This window comes from Cyprinodon tularosa, unplaced genomic scaffold (assembly GCF_016077235.1).
Source record: "Cyprinodon tularosa strain WSP-4 unplaced genomic scaffold, ASM1607723v1 ctg51, whole genome shotgun sequence".
Taxonomy (NCBI): Eukaryota; Metazoa; Chordata; class Actinopteri; order Cyprinodontiformes; family Cyprinodontidae; genus Cyprinodon; species Cyprinodon tularosa.
This window is the reverse complement of record NW_024039241.1, coordinates 2,581,465-2,603,873: the sequence shown is the minus strand read 5'-3', so window position 1 is coordinate 2,603,873 and position 22,409 is coordinate 2,581,465. Positions and strand designations below refer to the sequence as shown.

General features: G+C 36.8%; 1 protein-coding gene across 1 annotated transcript in view; it reads right to left on the bottom strand.

Annotated features, from left to right (window-relative positions):
• Positions 1 to 778: 778 nt before the first annotated feature.
• The window catches only part of rtn4rl1b (reticulon 4 receptor-like 1b), a 241,115-nt gene continuing 219,484 nt past the window's right edge, over positions 779 to 22,409 (bottom strand). Inside the window, exons 2-3 of the mRNA XM_038303440.1 lie at positions 5,249 to 5,700; positions 779 to 2,871 (exon numbers count right to left, since the gene is read on the bottom strand). Of these exons, the coding sequence (XP_038159368.1) occupies positions 1,984 to 2,871; positions 5,249 to 5,700 (1,340 nt within the window). The 3' untranslated portion in view covers positions 779 to 1,983. The remainder of the gene's footprint in view (positions 2,872 to 5,248; positions 5,701 to 22,409) is intronic.

Sequence of the window (22,409 nt, the reverse complement as noted above, 5' to 3'; positions counted from 1 at the left end):
GAAGGCAGAAACAGTTTAGCCAGCAGCATCTAATCAGGAAAGAAGATTGCAAAGTACAGACCGATAACAGGGAACTGGGTTGTGAAAAAAAAATAAATATGCTGACAGAATCCATTTTTGCTTCAAATTATTTCAAGGGAGGTTTTTTTCCACGTGAACATGATGCTAAACACAGCAATAATAAACAGTCATAAACACTGCAATGGTAGACATAAGAAGATATAGATTTTAATATCTTTATAAACATTTTTGTACTGATGTTTTTGATGATAATTTAGAGTTTATTCATGGTAAAGAAATAAAAGATCAATCGGCATACAGCAGAACAGGAAAAAAAAGGGATGAGGAACAATTAGACAGATCTAAAAATATAACAAGAAAAATAAAGAAGTCAACTGACAATTTAAAACTGAAAGCTCCTCCCAAAAGGAGGAACATAAAACCCTGTTATCATCATTGATATCACTGATACTGTTTTTTTCATATTAATACAGTAAATGATTATTATCAGCACTGAAAGATGTCCATTGTCTCCATTGTTACTGATACAGTTCACATTGTTCATACAAACTTTTTCTAAACTCATGACATATTTCAAAGGAGGCACAAAGGCTCCAGAAGTACAGCGAGAAGTCCTGCAAGTCTGCACTTCACTGCACCCTCTTCAAAAGCAATGTTTTGTTCTCAAGTCCTTGTATCCTTGGACAATTGCAGCGGTAAATAAAGAGGCATAACTCTGCATGAGTTATATCTGAGTTGCCAAGCTAATTTCATATTGTTCTTTTGATTGTTTTGACCAAAGAGTTTTTTTTTTAAGGTATACCCACATTTTTAATAAGTCCTGTTACATGTGTACCTTGAGGTTGAGTGTTCTAAGAAAAAACATGAAGCATTCCTCATTAAAGATGAGGAAGGGATGTCCTCACTGCGGAAGGAGAAGTTCAACACAACCACACTGTGAAACTGAGATAGTTCACCTCTGACCTTTAAGGCTCCTCTTGGCCCTGCAACAGGGATGTATCTATAGGTCCTTTTTGTGTCGTATTAAATCAAATGAACAACGTCTTATACAAGATATAGACAGACACCTCAATATTCACAGCTTGATTCCCACCCCCCCAGGAGACGAACATTTCCAAGCAGATGAAAATAGCAAATGGCAATCCTCGTCATCTTGAAATAATTAGCAGCTTAATCTTCAGTTGCACTGAACAAAAGAGATGTTAATGAAGATGGAAGAAAGAATTATGTGCAGAAAAACTGTGCAGGCAGAAGGTAGAGTAGATGGAAAAATAATATGTCAACGGAATAGAGTTTTATCTGCTAAAGCTTTATACACTCTGTGTGTTTAATGGCTGTTCATTTTATGGCCAATAAAATGTAAAGTCAAGAGATTTTTATTCCAAATCCTTAAGTTTGATATTGAGTTAAACAGCAGATTTGACTTAGGAATTAAAATTGAAAGACATAAAAAAAAGAAAAACAAGAGTCTCCAATTCAACTAATGGCTAATTCCACATCCGCCATTGATGCTGGTTTCTTTAAAATTCAACTAAAAGCTAAAGCTCTGTAGACTATTAAAAGTAATTTAGCCAAAGCTAACCTTGATTTTTTTGTCTTTTACAGTTGCCTTATTTTTATAGTTTTGAAACTCTAGCCTTGTAAAGAAGCAATCAAAAAATTAGAGACCAAGATGTATGGTAAAGAAATCATTGTTTGACTTTGGCAGTGCAAGCTAAGTGTGCATTCAATTTCCATTATTTTCTGTCAGATTTTTGTGCTCTGAATCTTCCTCTTATAGATGATGGATGCTTTTATGTCATCTTCAGTTTGAACAATAAAGCTCCCTACAACATTTACACATATAATCACATTCACACACATACATAAAAGACACAGGCCTTGTAGTGCAGGAGCAAGAGAAAGGTCTGAGGGCTGTGCTTTGCTTTTTCTGTTTGTTTGATTTGATAAACCCAATGAAGGTCAGCGGAGAATATGGTCGATATTTGTCACTATCAAGGCCAAAAAGAAGATTTGGATATGTAGTGAAGTCTTGGATGAGGAGGCCTTGTTGTTGGCTTGTTGAACCCCACTGGGGGGACGAACAGTGGTCCGATGAGAACACTTGTGCTTTCTCCGTGTGACTGTTCCATCTGGGGATGTGTGGTCACGTTTCCCCCCCTCTGTGAAATCAGGGGAGGAATCCTCCTTGTCTGACATCACCTCCTTTGAGTGGTGAACCTCATTGTCACCCTTCTTCTTGCTCACTCTGTTACCAGACTTTGTACAGTTTTTAGGTGGCCCCGGCCTAGAGGGATCCACAATGTGGGTCTGACCTCCAGAGCCCACTGCAACTCCACGGTTCATAGATGGATTGACGGTACCAGATAAATTGTTAGTCTGAGATCTGGACTCAGATACTGTTGAAGAGCAGCTGGAGAAGTCCTCCTTACGCAGTTCCTTCAAGTCTTTTCCAACCATATTGAGTGGGGCCTGGCAACCCACCGAAGAAGTAGAACCTCTGAAACGTTTCAACCATTCCCAGAGTGAGAGAGCTTTACAGTCACATGACCAGGGGTTGTCATTGAGGCGCAAGTATTCCAATGCAGGAAGCATGTCCAGGCACTGTCCAGACAACTCTATGAGCGTGTTGTTGAACAAGTATAGGGTTGTAAGGCGTTTCAGGTCATGAAATGCCAAACGGTCAACCCACTCTATTTGATTTTTGTGCAAAAGCAAACGGTCCAAAGCTCGAAGCCCTCTGAAGGTGTTCTGGTTAAGGCTCCACAGACGGTTTCCATGCAGAAACAGGTGGCTCAGGTTGTGGAGGTCCATAAATGTGTCATCCTGCAGGTATTTTAGGTGATTATCCTGGAAAGACATACAGAAGATGGATGGTTAATGTAAGTCTTGATGTTACTAAAGCTAACCTTATCTTTAGGTGGCACAAGGTCATCTAATTGTTGACATTTTAATAATGACAATAAACAGTATAATAAGTTTTACATAAAACACCTTTTCTTCTGTAATAATGTTATTTAAAAAAATATTTTCCTATGTATATCCACACTAGCAAAGGGGCGCAGCGGCGTAACAGCGGGCATAGAGGGACAACATGTCTGTGTTGTCTTGTCCATTGGTACATTATAAGTTATTTTAAACTGATCTTTTAAACATTGCTCCAAAAGAAAAGGACATCTAAGATTTCAGCGTTTAATAATACACAACATTAAGCTTGATGCCCAGTCAGTTTCAACCCAATTCACACCTTCCTGCATGTGACCAGACAGCTTCCCCATGGGGCAGGCTAACAGTGGCATTAACAACACACTGCTGTTAGGGAGTCTAATCTACATGTAAATTTAGATCTGCAAAACAGCACTTCCCTAACAGCTTTAAAGCTTAGAACCTCTCCCTCACTATCTTTGGACAGAAGAAAACCCTTCAGACGAAGGAAATGTTTCAGATCCCCAAACAGTTTCTTGGATGACTGTATATTTTCACCAGAAATTTCTGTAAAACTTAATTTAGTAAAAGCTGCCCAAAAGAGATTCATACTTTAAAAGGTGTTTAATACATAGCTTCTGATTATCAATACTTTTGATAACATTAGTAAGAACATACAAAATGTGTCTGTTCAGTTTAAAATAAAACAGTTTATCTTTAATTGCAGTCTGTTTAAATCCTTTGTACTCACCATGAGATGGTGTTTCTTCTAATACAAACTGTCCCTTAAAAAAGTAATATCACAAACGGTTGTAAAGACCCTGAAGCTTTAGCTAAGTCAAGCTCAGATTTTAAATACATCATTTGGACAAAAGGGACTGTACCTACAGGTATGTATTGCTCTTTTAAACATTTTTGCTTTTGATTTCCTTTAAAATGTTTAGATATTTAAGTATTTTTTATTATTATATTATTTAAATATATAGTCATGGAAAAAAATATTAGAATACTCTAAGTCTTCAGTTTCTGCAGAGGTATAATACCTGATGAAAGCAATTAACATGACATAAACAAAACAAAACAAAACAAAATGAAGGAAGATGGTCTAATTTTTTTTTTCTTTTTTGGTGACTGCAGAAATACCCTAGAGATTATATATATTTTATCACTGTACTGAATATGACATCTGGTGGAGCCTTTGAGTTTGGTTTTGAGGAGTTGAAGTTAGATGTAATTAGATCGTATCTTAGATCACTAGAATGGATAGAGCGTTAGCTTGCATTTTTACCATGAATGTACTATAGGAGCCAGTATTGAATTACTATTCAGACATGGAAATTATATACCATGTTTTCAGTGTTCTGGTGTCAAACCCTTCTGGTGACATTAATAAGTAGAGACAGCGCTTTACTGTCAGTTTTTAAATCTTGCAATTCAGCATACAGCATTCTGGGATCATTATTCAGTTCAGTGACTGCTAGCTTTCCACTGAGCTCAGGGTTTGCCTTTCAACAAACTAAACAAAACATGACATCTTTCTGCTGTAGGTAAAATAGCTATTATGATTTTTCTTAGCACCTTGCAAAAGTTGCTAATAACCAGATTGAACTGTAAGAGTTTTAAAGCCTAAACATCAGCATAATTAACATAGAAACAATATATTGCCGTGTGAATCTGACAGGACACCGAATTCCTCTAACTTCAGCTGTCATATGAGGATTATGATGCTTTTCTAAGTGTTATTACTTGTATTATTACTGCAGAAAGGGATGAACTTACACAGGATCGGACATTACTAAGAGCACAGATGGCATAGACAACTTGATACACAGACATCTGTCTCTCTGACAGATGGACGATCTGTCTGTCCGTCTGTCCAACAATTTATTACTTTATTAGCCCACTGTAATTATAAAATACCTAACAGGAAGGTTACAACCAAAAAAACAGTTCGTCTTGGATTTAGAACTACCAAAGTCTACTTAGTCCATGCATACTTAATCAGTTTAATTGTTTACTCCTTGCTAGGTCCTAAGGCCCAGATGCCTATAAGCTATGCAGTCATGCCCCCTACCCTTGCAATCAAGAACATCAATTGATAATTTCGTAGAATAGGAAGAAGCAGGGGCACTCAGAAACAGTTTACTCATGAACGGAGAAACCATTCAAAGATCTAACAAGAAGTTCCTGATAATTAATATAAATAATACTCTGCTGCTTATTCTCAACTCTCCAGAATTTTTTGAAAGAAACAAGAAATGAAACAATATAAAATATTTTGTACTGTTGGTCAAAAATATACCTGCAAGTAAAGGTACTGAAGATTTCGAAGGCCTTTGAAGATATTGTTTGGAAGTGAGTTGATACCACAGCGGTACAGGTGAAGCGCATTGAGCCGACTCAGCCCATGAAAGGTGTCTTCAGCCAAAGAGCGCAGGTGGCGGTTGTCTCCAAGGTCCAGCTCCTCCAGCAATGTAAACCCATGGAAGGTGGAGGGCTCTATATAGGTGATGTTGTTAGAGTAGATCCACAGTGTGACTGTGTTTGGACTGAAGTGTCCCCGTAGCAGGCGATGGATTTTGTTGTTCTGCAGGAAAATGCGTTCACTGTCTGTGGGAATACCATCAGGGACTGACAGGAAGTTGTGGGCCTGGCACGAGACGGTACTGGGTGCCGTGTAGCATATGCAGTGACGGGGGCAGGACCAGGAAAACTTTAGGCCGCAAAGAACCAACAGGAACTCCAGCCCACAGCCTGTAGAGAACACAGAGAGACAAATAAATCAGTGGTGTTGACCCAATTTTTTCTGCTATCACAAAACAAACAAAAATAAACAAGAGCATGTTAAATAGACAGATATTAAAAAACTGTACAGTATATGAATGTGGACTAACTAAATGTTTTTGCATTTTTAATATCATAAGTCAGATGGGTAAAACACTAATGTATGCAGTAAAATCATCAAATAAACATATTTTGTAAGCCCAATGTAAAGTGTTGGGCAGTTCTGAATGTTTCCTTGAGAATCTATATTTATATATATTTTTTTCTACTTTTTGTCCTTATTGACATGTTTAAAAAGCAGCTCTGAATTTACGGCAGTTTTGGGTACTGAAACCTGATCTTTGCTAAGGTTGAACAGTTTCTGGCATAGTCTAAAAAAACCACACGCTCCCTGTCAGTTTTATCAAAGCTTTTAAGTTCAGTTTAACAAGATAGTTCAAATTTTAAATGCTTTTAAGAGCTTGTTTTAGTTTCAGTTTTAAAACTTATATTCTTCTCTCTGTTCTTGTGTTTCAGAGTTAATAAGACCTATTTGGTGAAACAAGCTCTAAGCCTTGAGGGCATCCTCACCAACTGCTTCACATAAAAAATGTTTTTTTTACTCTATATTAGCTATCAAGTTTTTATCAACAAAGACTGGGGTAGGTAAAGCCTGAGGGTTATGTGTCAAAACCATAGTGTACCACAAATTATACTGCAAAGTATATACATACTATGGTGCAACGTGATGCACCATACTATGTACAAAAAGGAAGGCTGAGACAAAAAGTCGAAAAGAAATTAAATAAAAATGATAGCTTTTATTTTAAAGTCGGATGTCGCAATCCAAAACTACAACTTTGAAATAATTGAAATCTGTTAATTATAAATATTTAACAATATAAGCGGAAGAATGCTGGGGAAATGTTTTTAAATTTAAATAAATTACTATAACTTCTAGAACTTGTTTCCTTTTCAAAGCAAAAATTCAGTTCTAGGTCACATATTCCCATTTTCATTAAAAAAAATGTCATTCTTGACCAGATGACAAAATGTCAAACAACAATAAATTTCACATTTTTTCTTTCTGTCAAAAAACACACAAAGTTCACATTTCCAGCAAGATGTTAAGCTAAAAATCAAGGATTAAAAAATATAGCAAAATCTGTAACGGGAAACGTTTCTACTCACTATATAATCTAATTTCCACATATAAGATACATGCCTACATGTTACTGTATTACCAAATATAGAAGTTCTAATGTAAAACACATTCATTCACAGTTACAATATATAATTTCTATGTGTGAAACATTTCAGAATTTATTTGCCTATCACACCTTTAATAGCATGTATTTTTAGTCAACATATTAGTCTATATTTATGAGAAATCATAATCTCCTTTTTTTTTTTACAATTGTTTTTGAGAAATACATTTTGATTGACGAACTGTAAGCTCTAGTAAAAATCATTTTTGTGGCCCATCTTGACTCATTTCTCATTTAAACAGTTTTATCAAAGGTCACTATGGAAGGATTATCTGTGCTGTAGTTATAGATGCTTCTTTGTACAGTTTGGATTGCCTCAATTCAGTGTTATCCTAGGGTTATCATGTGGGACAAGGGTGGCTTAGCTGAAAGACAAGTCATTTAGTAATTGATTCTAGCGTCGCCCTCCAAGCTGTCCTGGGGCATGGCACTAAATTACCTACCGATAAATGTAAGAATGCGAGGGCATGTATGAGTGCTGTTTGGTAGATTTGTATTGTTAAAGTGCTGGAAGGGATACTGTAGACATAGAACAAGAAAACAAAAACCATAACAACAGTACACTACATATACGTTTTAAATAGAGTATATATGTGGTGAAAAGAAAAGGTAAATCATAAAAACTGGACAGAAAACGAACAGTTTAGATCTGCTTTCATAATCGAGTATCATTGTCTAAATAATATAATCAGCTCATAGCACAGAGTGTGGTACACATATGGACCTTTTTGCTCACGTTTTACTAAACTAATCCCCTGAATGTACTGAAGCCAACCAAAAGCAATGTCTAAGGAGACAACAAACATGAACACCTGCTTCTGTGAGTCACATGACGCCTCACTGGTTCTGATTGGATTCCTGCAGCAACCACTCCTGTCTCATTTGAAACATATGCAGCCCTTCCAGAAATTACCCTTTCCGATTTTCTGCCACTATTGGGAGGCTCAGATTTGTTCCTTCTGAGTCTGCTGGTGCTCCTTTCCATCAAGGAAAGGCTATGATGACTTAGTTTGTGTTGTTAAATGAGGTGTGGAATGCTTATTTTAAATTGTAGTCAGCTGCTCTGAGTCGCTTTCTGTTTAGTGACAAAATTCTTGCAGATTCTGGAGAGGGGACTTCTACATAGTCTCATCCAAGATGAGCCCAACTCACAGCCCATCATGAAGGTTTCATCTGATAAAGCCCCTGGCTGCCTTGTACTCAATTCATTATTCAAAGCAATGTGGAGCCTGGATACACTGTCGCCAATCGATATGCCTCTGTTGCCTTTTAACCCACCCTATAATCCCAGGTCTTTTATGCTGCCAATTCAGAAGCAGGCTTTTCCTCGTGAGACAAGCCTATTTAGCTGAATGCTTTTTTTTTGCCAAGCTGTGGCTAAGCTGTGACATTCAGTGTGTGACTCCACTGACCTTTAGCAGTAATTCTCTGTGTCTCGCTGCAGAGTTAGAGCACAGAGAGCTTGCATGTCACCTGAACAGGAACATGCTCTCATGGGCACAAATCTAATCCTATTTGTTAAGCTTTGCCACTAGGCAACAATGGAAAATGCACACAACCCCCCAAACCAAAAATGTGCTCAATAAACGAGGTTATTTTTCATGGTTAAATATAATCAAAAAGGTTGAATTTGAGTGTGTTCCTGTTTGCCAAGGGGAGGAAATGCAGCTGTGGTAACCCTGATGCATCCTGAGAGAACCCTACCTTTAAATTTAGCGAACACCAGGACACGGGGCCCTCTGTAGTGCAAGAGCTATGTTCAGATTTGTCACACTTTCAAGCCCTAACAAAAATGCCATTTCACTATTTTATCACTCTGTGGGTGTTTTCCTCTTTACTTGCCATTTTCATGAAGACATATCAAGCACGGTACCTGCTGACAGAGTAAATTGGTGAAAATATTTTTTTTCCATTTCTCTTGGGAAGTAAGGGTTTGCTTTATTTATCAGACAAATAAGACAAGACACAGTAAATTCCTCCTGCCGCACTGTGAGGGAAATTTGCATTAAGCAGCGTACACCTGGTATTTGAAATGTGGCTTCGTAATTGTTCATTTTGGTCTCAGTTCACACTTTTTTGGGATACGAAAAGTCATGATGGAAGGATTTAAAACGGATCTTTAAAAAAAAGGCACAAATCAAACCTAAGCTGCCTTTTCCTTTTGTATTTGTTGTGAGATTAGATGACTTATTTTAATCACCTGTCATGGTAGGAATTTATCTAAGAAAAAAAAATTATCTTTTCACTCTAGTAATTATTTTTTGAGGCGTTAAACTTTTTCATTAAACCCTTCTCTCATGCATGTCCTCAATAGGAATTATGTAGCAGATCTCGAACAGAGGAATTATCTGAGCAAGCAAGAGACAGAAAGTGATAAGCCTGACACACTGGGAGAGCACAGGGGAATGAGAATGTAGATATTGTCGAGATAGTGGGACTATTTAAATCAGTGATCTGCTAATCGTGTTAGAACCATGATGCACCTCCTCTATCCTCACTCACCTCAGCCTGTGAAACAAATAAAACAACTTATTCCTTCAATATAAAACGACATCTATTTACGATTTCCTTCAGCCACTGCACCTTGACAGCAGATATGATTTCACAAGATTTTATGAAATAATAGAATTGAAGTGAAAAGAAGATTACTGTCTTTTAACATCTTTAAACAATAATTACACTGCAAGAAAGGTAAATCTAAATAAGTCATTTTTTTCTTAAAATAATTTCATCTAGTCTAAATTGAGGAGGCAAGTGAGACACTTTGCCAATGGAACAAGACAACTTACATGTAAAATAAGAAAAAAATATTGCATTGTCTTATTTCAAGTGCATATTATCTAATTATATTATTTTAAGGGTAAAAATACAAATTTTATTGGCAAATCATCATATTTACTTACTCAAATTAAGGATAAATTGGTCTAAATTTAGTACATTTCTACTAATTTCCAGATCGTTTTTGCAGTGTATTTGCTATGCATTTGTATTCAGCACCTCATTCTTTCAATCCCCTAAATGATTTGCTTTTAGAGGCCATCTAATTAAAACAATAACACTGCACCTCCACCTGAACTTAAAAAACACACTTTGAAAATCTCATGGCTGCCACCTCAGGACATGGTAGATAGAGTGCACCTGTGTATAATTTAATCTTAATACAAAAACAGCTGTTCCGTGAAGGTCTCAGTGGTTTGTTAGAGAACACCTATGAATAAAAAGCATCCTTAAAGGGTAAAGCAGATGAATAAAGCTGAAAACAAGGCATTCCTAGAAAAATTATTTAAGGAGGCAGTAAAAAGATTGGGACAAGTGTTCACCTTTCAGTGTGATGAAAATTTTAACATACAGCATATTCATGTGTTTATGTCCAGGCCTAAATCCACTTTAAATTCCATGATAAATAAGAAAACATGAGCTAACAAATGCTCATAAGCTGGTTGATGTAATTACAGCAAAGTATCATGTAAATAGGCTTAACACAAATACCTGCTGCACCTTTCAGATTTTAATTTGTGAAACATAAAAGTAAAGGAAAGAAACTCCCTGTTAAAAGGGAGTTTTTCCTCTCTACTGTTGCTGCTAGCATGCTTGGTGTGAGGGATTGCCTTTGAGTACATGCAGATTCCAAATGCAGATGTAAACATAAATGCTTGCATGCAATCACACAACAGGCCACCTCACACATTACACACGTGGGTTTTCGTCTGGATGGCCCGCACTCTAAAGCTTCAGGGTTAGACGTAAACGAGGCAGCTCAGAATAGCGTGACAGCATAAACGTCTAATTGATGCTCGCTTACATAGCTTTCAATAGCAAGACTGGTTTTCAGCACAGAGCGGTAAAAAAAGAGGAATCATGTGGGAAGGCTGTTCTTAAAAAATGTATGAAAAAAATAAATCAATGTCTGTCATAACAGCATTGTAAGCTCACACAAAAAGCCATTCAGCTTCAGATTGTATTATATAAATAGCTTTGGACTCAACAAAGCTTGTATATGCCAATTATGCCTATTGGAATTTGGCAGAATAAAGGCACAGCTCTGGGAGAGAGATAATATGTTTTTGGAAAGAAAAATGCAGCTTTTTGTGCTTAGGTCCCTGCATTAAAAACCGCATAACAAGTTGTTCAGCTCCAAGTCTTCCCATAAAGTTTTACCTCCATTTATCTCTCCAACAGTTACTCCAGACAGAAGAAACGGATAGCCCCTCACTGGGGAGGGTCACGATTGACTCCCCGATCACCACAATTTTTTGCTAACTTATCATTTTTCTTTCAGGGTTTAAAAAATAAAATAGAACCATTGGTGAAGAAAAATCATCACTGAGGTTCCCTCGACAGACAATGAGGAGCAAATGTGTAGAATATCAATGACTGATAGTTCATACTGGATTTGCCCTCATGAATAACACATCTTTGCTAATAGGGGAAAAATGGTATGCCTGTAAAGCTGCGTGACTCTGCCCATCATTAGACTGGACAAACTCAATTTCCTGTGTCTCTCCAAAGACCCTGATAAGCAGTCTGGTTGTTTTGCTGCTGCCACCAGCAGACTCTAAATAATGTCCATCCTCTCAAATACTTCATGATACCCAAAGATGCACCAATTTATAAAGTACAAAAGCAAATTGATTTATTGGATAACGCAGGCTTTGCATATCTCTTTTTAATGGTTGATACTGTTATTAAGGAGTCTGGACGGTTATATAAAAGATGTATCAACTTGTGCATCATGAAAGTTTCCAAAGTATATTATCTTTGTTACTGTTAAGTAATCAAGAAAGTTCTCTGAACTTTTGCTTTAAGTTGAAAGAAAAAATTAACTGGACATAAATTAAAAACCTAGTTCAAATTAATATTATTATATATGATCTTATATTCTTACAAATTCAGTTTTCTCCTAGTGTAAATATTTTTTAGAAAAGCCTTATTCAAAATAGTTTTTCATCTTTGTGTAGGAATCCATTTAACACTGGATTTTGCATAAAGATGCTGTCTAGAGAAAGGAGTCAGGAAAATATTTTGTTACAAGGTCTCATTGACTATATGTTCATAATTCAGAAAACACAGTTTGAGCAGCAATGGCTCTCTGACTGGTCTATGCAACATTTGTCTAACACATTTGATTCTTCTTCATCAAATGCCATAATAACTATTAGCACTTCAGAAATTCTGACAAATTTAATAATTTAAATGCTTTGCACGTTTATATCCCTTGATTTAACGTGACTGAAAAAATGCTAGTAAATTAATTTCTGCAGAATTAAATGTTTGTTTTACATCAAACCGTTTTCTATTTATGTCTGTTTATATAAGCCTTTATTTCCCAGGAAGCTGAACAATGCAGCGAAAAGAACATCAGCTTCTGACATTGTGAGTATGGGTCAATGATTGCATATTTATTTTAATTAGCAAGGGTGGAACAAAAGGAAATATTCAAGCATTTACTCTTTGAGGATAAAAAAAACAATAATCAAGGCACTGATAGACCATAATAATAATTTTTTTTCTCTCAGGCTTGTTCTGATTAGCATTTTTTATATATTTCTCTGTTTACTTTAGAACAGTGATTCCAGCCATTATTGGCTGTCGAGCAGAGAGCTCATATATTAACACTGCTGCCAGCAGCTGTGACAGACACTACTTAGCTGAGAATATTTGTTTTAAAATATATAGTTTTTCCTTTCCCTTTTTCTTAACAGTTGCCAGAAGAACATCATAGATATGATCTAATTTTGCATTCCTCTATAACTGCAGACAATATTGCCTCCTCAGCTTCTCTGAATATTCTTACAGCCTATAAAGGGAAAAGGGTAAAAATAATGTTTATCACTCCAGAATGAATAATTAATTTCAGGCCACTAATGTTTTTTTCTTCTTTTTTGCTATTTTGCATGCTTTATTCCTGTGATTCGTTCCCATCAGCATCAGACCAGCACGACATGTGCAGCGAAACTGTAAACCATCAACACGAGCAGCGTTACCTCCTCCAGGACATTCATTTGATTATGATCACTATGTCCCTGTAAAATGTTAAAGCTAAATCAGCAGGAGGCAAAACCGGCAGTATAACTTAACTCAGAGATGGGAAGTAATGAAGTACAAATACTTCGTTACTGTACTCAAGTAGATTTTTCTGATAACTTTACTTTACTACTTATTTTTATGGTGACTTTTTACTTCTACTCCTTACAGTACATTTTTACACAAATATCTGTACTTTCTACTCCTTACATTTAAAAAAATTGGCTTGTTACTTTAGTTTTGAATCATTTCAATTGAGTTACCGTTATTATTTTTCACGTCATCAATACCAAATTCAATCTAATTGGATGGGAATCTACGTTGCATTTGACGCACCACTACAAGATGAATCGACAGATTCGGCGGTATTCATTGGCGGCAAATCATTGCAGCTTGGTGGCGGTGGCGTTCGCATAGTAGTATGGACGACGAGATGATTGAAAATGAACACAACGGAGATCTAGTCCTATTGGCAGACATCCATTTAAAATGTAGGCAACGACATGAAAAAAGTGGTTTCTACTTTTACTTTTATACTTTAAGTAAATTTACAAGCCTGTACTTTGTTACTTTTACTTGAGTAAAGAAGTTTAATCAGTACTTCCACTTTTACCAGAGTATTTTTTAACACAAGTATCTGTACTTTTACTCAAGTACGGAAAGTGAGTACTTTTGCCATCTCTGACTAAGCTATATTAATAGCAATACAAGTTTAATCAATGCTCATACATAAAGTGGAACAGGTGTGGACCACTGTATAATTTTAAACTCTTGGGGGTTGCACAGATTACAGTGCACCTCTGGGCAGCATTTTGTGCAAAATAAATAAATAAATAAATAAACTGCAGTTAGAAGGTAAATAAAAATCTAAAATCTATTCTCACTGACATCTCTAAGCACAGTAAAGCTCTTAAGGTTAGTTGCTTTTATCCACTAACAATTCTAGGTTTATACAAAAATTTGAATTAAAATATCATTTCAATTTTTTTAATTTTTAAATAATGAAATTATTTAAACTGCCTTTCCTAAATTCATTTTTCTGATGATTATGCCACAAAGGTTCATGGGGACCACACATAAATTACAGGAAACCACTCATTCTACTAGGCCCCAGCATGCAGCGCCCAGGACCGTGATATGCCTGTCACAATAATAAACCACCATCTCACTATGGAGGTTTTATGCACATCATACATAATAGCCTGCTCATAGCGTTCCAGATTCAGAGTAAAAGACCTTTCCAAGACTCTGCAGAGACCATTCATGTTTTGGCTGATTTCTGATGTCTTGAAAGTCTAAGCCAAGTGTGAGGGGAGTCTAATTAAGGATTTAATAAGGATCTGACAAACAAAGGAAGAAATGTTTACACTATGAAGAGTTTTAACTAGACCGGGTGCATGTCAATGAAGTACATAAAACAAAGTTCGAAAGTATTTATACAAAATGAGGAGACACAAAAACCTAAAAACAAACACAAACCAAATTCTGAAGCAGATGTTTTTACCTAAAATACTATAAATAAGAAATAAAGACAATTCATAAACCTAAAAAATGCTAAACAAAGACGTATGAAAAACGCAAACTATAATTCTGTTTTCTGTAAATTTGGCTTCTTTTCCAAGGTAGATAAACACTTTCTGGAGGCCCACATAACATAAAAAACATTTTTGGTGTGGCAAAAGAATTCCCTCGAATGCTACAGTAGATGAGTTAAAAATGTGATAATAGTAGCATCCTTGCAACATTGACAAACCACTTTCTACAGCTTATTTACATGTATTATTTCAAAGAGTAGAGATGCAAACTCATACTCTGACTAAACAAACCTGATCCAAACTTTCAGCAGACATGAGCCGCCTTAGAGAAAACTTTAAGAAAAAATCTTTCAGTGCAAAAGAAAACCCAGCAGGCAAACACAAACTGTCCTAAATATTCAGCATAAGGCTATGACTTGGTGCATGATGTAATGAAAAATTTGAAATATTCCATAATTAATACTTACTTTCTATTGATTACTGATTGTGTCAAACCTTAAAGGTGAAGTGTTGTAAGGTTAAGGTTTGAAGCTGCTGTGTATTTGCAATATCACTGTTATTCATGGCCTAGCGTGTCACTGAATGCCTTCATATTTAGAATGAAAGACATAAAACAATAAGCTTCAAAATGTGAAGAAAACAATGGCAGAGGTCTCTGTCTCAAAATTGTTGACGGATTTAGTAGAGAGTCTCATAGACTGCTGCAATAACACCCGATCACATAAAAAGCAAGCAAACCAAGATTAAGTTAAACATAAAACAGACTGCTATGTTTGTGTGACAGCCATATTTTATAAGCTGACAGCGCAGTGAGGTTAAAAATAACACCCCAAAAAAGGAAGAGTGTGGAGAAAACAGGGAAGGGAAAAAAAAAAAAAAAACAGGTGTTAAAATGAATAAAGCCGAGTTTGTTTAAAATTGTATTTGGGATGCTGAGAAAACAAGCAGTATGGTGGATGACTGATGATTGCATAAACCTTCTATGTCTGATTCCCACATTTTAATTAACAGGCTTCTCTGCTAATTCTACCCACATTCGGATGCATGTCTGCACATGCTGGCCCTTTACTGTTTCCCTGCATTCAGAGCTCACATCTCAACATTCATAAATGCCTGACACAGAACCAAATACCCCAGATCCCCTACCCACCCCACCCGATGTCCCACACACATATTTGCATACCTAAAACTCACAGACAATCCAGGCACATATGTACAAGAGTACATTTGCCAAATCACCTCTGGAGGGAGCAACGCTATGAGGCACCAACTACATTCATTATCATGACAGCACAAAGCCAAATGATTCAAATATATTGCACTCCCTGTGGCGATATTGCACTCCAGCAGGAGGACTAAACTAAAATAATGGGTCTGCCAAAACTATATAAATCATCCAAAGTGTATCCATATGTAGTTTATATACTGCAGTTGTATTAAAGTCATAGAGGGCATTTATAATGCAATTCCCATTGGTAGAGAGGCCAATAATTATATTTCATATTGATGGTTCAGGGCTCTCAAAGGTGTTTAGAAGCTCCTTAGCCCTTAGTCTGTTTGACAACATAGATGAATATTTTATTCAAGTGTCACCTCAAAGAAAAGTTGCAGAAAAATCCTTCTGCAAAATTCCAGTCAAAATTACTCCAGAATCATAGGCTACTTAGACGTGTATCAAACGGGGATCCAGAGGTTTATAAGGCCCTTTGTAAAGATTTCCATAATAAGAGTGCCCATGAATCACACTTTCTGGCCATCCTGCCAAAAACTAATTTGCTTTGACTGACACAAATAGCAGTCAAGGAACATTGCCTGCAGAAGTCGACACAGCAACGAAAGGTTTAATCATGACAGAGTTGTGAATATGAGTCAATCAAGTGACTAAATGTTTGTGAAACAGCAGTTTAATTTGCATTTTCACATTACACATGGTGTAGGTGCCCAATAGGCACAAAAAGGAAACTGGTAAAGGTAGGAAATAAAGAACTGAAGTGCATAGAATGAGAGATAAGAATAAAATTGAAAAAAAAGAAATCGCTAATCTAATTCAAACCCACCTACAGTGCACGCAAATACGTAAATAATTTCCTGTGTTATTGAAGATTTTATACAAGTGAACTTTTGGCTTAATATCAAACACAAATACAGGAAATTAGACAACACTTGTTAAAGAAACATGGCAAATTTATGCTCCCTAAAATCTGAGGATATACATTTAACTGTCCAAATATTTAATATTAATAAGACTTACCAAATGGATTCAATATTGGGCTTTTTTACTTTGGTTTGTGAACTTAAAGCAAAATGACATACATTTTTTGTCAAGGCCTGATTTAATGTTTGGTAACTTTCTTCTGCTTTTAATGTAAAATCTTAAAAATAGAAAGACATTTACTGTAAGAGAGAGGAGGCTCTGGATTCTTGTCTGTTTGCAGCATGTGACCTACTTTGCCTACTGTTCATAGATATACGCACATTCATACGCTTAGGAGGCAGGAGAACAAATGTTTCTGGGAGTTTTGTGAGCACAGTGAAATATGCTACAACCTGAATAAAAAAAAAGTCATACTAAATCACTGAGGAAACATTAAATCAATTTGACGAGACTTTAGAAAGTGTCCCAACAATATAACAACATGTAAGTTCAGTTATGGACCCAAGTTGAGTGTGTACAATCAGATATACTGAATAATCAGAAACAATGCTAAACTCCATGTATTTGTTGTCCAGTGGTGCAGCCAAAAATGTCATGGGGTGGCCAGGGACCACCCTAACACCCCTGAGGGGTGGCCAAAAACTGAGGTGCCAAAATCAGTTCAGTTCATGAGCTGGTTAAATTTATGGTTCAGAAGCCAAAAAGTTTGGGAACCTCTGATCTACACTAATCACAGTCTTTTAATTAGGGAATTAAGTAGAACAACATCTGTTTTTTCCTGAAATAAATTCCTGAATAAAGACCAGATCTCACAAGGCCTTTGCTAGTTACGTGTTGTTATCAATATTTTATGGTTCTAATGTTGTCAGATGTTATCAGAGTATAAAAGTGACCTTTTCAGGAATTCACTCCACTTTAGAGCAACAAATTAAGGCAGGACAAGAGCAACAAAAGTATCTGTTGCTGTAAAGAAAATACTAAATAAAAGAGATAGCTGTATTGTGCTATATAATTAATTAGAAATGTATAGGTCTGTTTACTGAATTCTGAAGCTACAGTATTTGGAAACACTTTAGAATAACCATCATTTTTAAATTGTTATAAATGATTAACTGATATATTCCAACCATTTAGAAAAGGTAAAGAGATCACATTACCCTGCTGTGTTAGTTTATCCCTAAAATCAGTGAGCTTCTTGTCTAACCCTTATCTACCTGTAACATCAGTGGACTAAAGACCTGGATAAATAGATCATTTTTCAAAAGCTTGACAAATGAATTATTTACCTTTAATTAATGGTCTAGATGCAGTTTATAAATGAGTCAAACATTAATAAACTATCTATCTATAATTAATTAAAGTTTTATTTACCATTTATAAATTTAAGGTTTAATATAAGTTTATTGTAAGGTGAACCATGATTTTTGATTTCTTATCTAAAACAGAAAAACAACAAATCTGAATTCTAGCCTACAGTGTAACTCTGTCTCCAATAGTTAAAAGTAGAAAAAGCAATGTCTGCACATCAGTGTTTGAACAATAAGACCAAGTACACTTAGGTTAATCTGCAGAACATTGTTACACTTTAAAATATGATGATATAAAGCACTGCAGCTTGTCAACCTCTGAATGTTTAAATCAGCACTGTAACTTTTTGCCACTAGCAGCGATAGACCTGTAAGACAGACATAGACATATAACCATGTACACATATACTCACACTGAAGGACAATTTAGAGAAGCCAATTAACCTAACAGTCGTGTTTTTTGTGAAGTCGTGAACTACTAGCAGTAAGACCCCAGGCCAGTAATAAAACCTGCAACCCCCTTGATGCAAGGCAACAGTGCTAAAGGCTTTTATTACCTGACAACAACTTTTTTCCCAGTGAGCTTTCTAGTTAAAAGGGAGCCCAGGCAACCATAAAGTCACACTCTAGGTTACGTGACTCATTCAGTTAGTTCAGATTTAAATATGCATTTCTTGATTACATTTTTTTGTTGGAAAAAAAATATATATCTGAAATGCATGACAGAAAAAGAAAAATCCATATTGAAAAGAATACAAAGCCGGACCGCTTTAAGTCCGTTTCAGAAGGTGTTACAAATGATTCACTGTTAAAGTTATTCAATTAAACTGAATAATTTTATATTTCATAGCAGCAGATGTTGAGTGTTAAAGTTATACTCTGTCTAAGATTTTTGTATGTTTTCTTTTTTGTATTCAGCTGATGACTGGACAGTTGTCAGTACGCCTGGCTAGTCCAGCTACTGCACCTTGTTCAATTTGATGTGTCTCTGTCACCGACAAAGTGCACCAAAGCCAATCATTACTTGTCTCTTGGTGTGACAGCTGAGCAGCTGTGATGATAGATGACAGCAAGCGGACAAAAGGAGTGAAAGGAAGCAACAAAGAAATATCTTGAACAAAACTTTGATGTGTTGGGTTCACCTTAGTTAAAAGAGATGTGAAAAAGATAACATTGGTGGGACACAGGCCGTTTCTCAATATGTGCGTTCTCATGCGCTCATGTATTCGAAAAATGTCATTAGCCTCTGCCTTAGTACTGTTCCAATCACAAGAACAAGAAGACAGAGAAAGGAAAAAGTCCCTGGATGTTGTTCTCGCCCCTCCCTCTTTACCCAGCATGCATCAGACTTGTCCGTTCTCCAGATTGACAGCTGCCCCAGAATGCACCGCAGCAACAGCAGCTTCCAGTGGAGCACTCACAGAGCTCAGAGTATTAAGTTAAAAGTTCTCTTTGCTGTTGCAGTTGTTCTATATAAGTATGTTTTAAGATCATTTAAGGTGAGAACTTTATATTTTTAAGCGTCACCATATGGCCCATTTACTGATTTAGTGCATAATTTAAAAAGAAGTTCCGAAGTTGAGAGGACCGCGCCAACCTGCAGACCTCCGAGGCTAATTGCAGCCAGACCTAATTTTAGCCTGTCTGCAGCAGCCCTCTCTCGGCCTAGCCGTGCGTGACATACCGCTGGCTCTGATGCTGATTGTTTTGTTTCATTTGGCAAAATTTTTAATTGATTGATTTGTGTTTATTTTACTGTGTTATTATCCCCCCCACACCCCCACACCCATATGAAAAAGGTAAGAATTTACTTAACAGGAGGTGAAATTCAGCTCCAGACGAGTAGAACATGTGGTGATGTCACAGGTATGCTTCGGTTCCAATGGACCCACATGTATGTTGCATGCTCAAGTTTCCCATGCTTTCCTGTGTTATTCTGAAGAATATAGTCGGCGAGGACACAAGTCCATACACGGGTCACACGACGGCCACAGTTTTAAAGAACAACTATGGAGAAATCAGCCTGGGAGTCTGGTGCCATGGTTCACCGTGTGAACCGGTCAGCCTGGTTACGAGCATTGTGCCAGCCAGTGTGCCCTCAATAGAAAATCTAAGGCACTGAATCACAACCAGCCTCGGGGCAGATGCTCTTTCACTGACCCAGCACTTTGATGTTTCCATAGGTTGGGGACCAAGCAAAATATTGTAATATTCCAATGGAATTAATGCATTAAAGGATTTTTCAGTTCCCAGAGGATTGTGGTCAGAACCGAGCTGCAGCCCGAAGTAAAAGTGATTTATTTCTTCTTATGGGATTCAAACAGCAACACAAAAATCAAATAAGCTATTACTGTAAACATTCTGATCAGTCTAATAACATGTTGCAGCAGCCTGCAATTTGTCCCCATCTTTGCATTTTTTTTTTTTATCTCAGTGCCCTTCATTTCACATACCTGTCAGCTAATACACTGTAATCACTAAGATGCCCTAAGAGCACTTTAACACATGACTTAATAAAGCTTATCTGCAAACATCAATCATTTGGTGATTTGATTCAGCCCTTAATTTGTGACCAGTATGCTACGAAGTTAACAACAACTTGTTAAAACAGAGAAATGGTGTTGAATATTCTTTGCATTTTAAAAGATGTTTCCTCTTCTGTTATAAAACACCTTTACCCCATCCTCTGAGTTCAGCTGAGGATCTTTCACAGCTAGCCGTCTAGGATCTAACAACGTCAGACTTATTAAAATTGCATCACGTGTTTTCACAACAATGACTAACCTTGTGAAAAACTCATGCAACTAAACACTTTTTCTCAGTAATAATTCAAATGCTGCAGTGGCCTGCATTGGAGCAGAGCAGCACAGATCCATACCTGCACTGAATCGGGGCATTTTCCCTGTGCTGCACCTCCCAGATCTTCTTACATGTTTTCTTTTCAAAGCACACTGTGTAAGTTACCTTCTTGCAGCAGCAGCTACCTTCCTGCATACAAACCTCATGCGCCCTAGATTCAAAAGATCAATTATTCATAGCAGGTGAGAGTTTGGTGCTCTATGTACATAAAGGCACACACACATTCCTTTGCCCTAACACCGACAGAAAGCCTAGACGTACTGTAACCATCACCAGTGCATACCTAACCCAAACCTTAACCTAAACTCAATTCACACCTTCGTCTTAAACCACATAGAAATAAAACTAACCTAAGCTGAGGAACAGGAAAATCCTCAGTTATATAAACTGTTTATATTGTATCTGGTTATAAGGAATCAACGGTCCTCAATTGGATGGTGAAATCCGAAAACATTTCCTCATTCTGAGGCCAAAAAAATAGCACACTCACACGTACACAGATTCAGCAGTCTCAACTAATGGCTTCGAGGAGACAAGGAGAAATGTGAAATCAAGCAGAAAACACTGTGTGGGTACAGAAATGCATTGTGGCTAATTAGTTCAAGAGACAATAGGATGACCAAAAGATGAAGAAGGAATGAAAATCAAAAACAAAACAAAACAAAAAAACATGCAAAGAGGTCTTTATGGCTTATGCAGTGCTATATATGCACCAACTTCCCACACACCTGTGACAGAATGTAGCAACTCATGAAATAAATGACAGATACAGCTCAAATGTTTCAGCAACAGAAACTTCTGTCATGGGAACTGAACGCTCACCACATCTAGTTTTAGGAAAGTTTACTTTGCCATCAAGGACAGCAGTTAGCTTATGACAGCCAACCAAAATTGACACCTCTATAAATAACCATCATGACAAGATACAAAAACTGGAGAGTTACTGAAACCAGACATTCAGATTTAATAGAAATTAAGTGTGTAAGTCTAGTAAAAAATCTGCCCCTGAAAATATGCTAGAAAAACAAAACAAAACAGCTGTTTATAGAAAAAAACAAAAAAAAAACCAACAACAATAAGATAGCACCACCAACACATGTTATAATATAAAAAAAAAAATCAGACTTCTGGTTGATGACAATTCTAATCAAGATAGCTACAAATGTATCTGCTCCCAGCCAGTAGGTCACAGACTTGTACAAACCCTCTCTCTTTCCATAATGAATATTTGGGCCATTTCTCAATTCACAAGAATGAGTGTTGACTTGTGTTCTCGCCAAGTATGTTCTTGACATGAACACAGGAAAGTATGGACTTGAGCAGAACGGGAGCAAGCAGCATAAATATGGGTCAATTGGAACAGAGGAGTACCGTGACGTCACCACACGCTCTGGAGCTGCACTTCCATTCATCCATCACACTTATGCCAAGCGGGGTCGCGAGGGGCGCGGGTGCCTATCTCCAGCTGTCTATGGGCGAGTGGTGAGGTCCACACTGGACAGGTCGCCAGTCCATCGCAGGGCAACACAGAGACAAACCGGTCAAACAACCA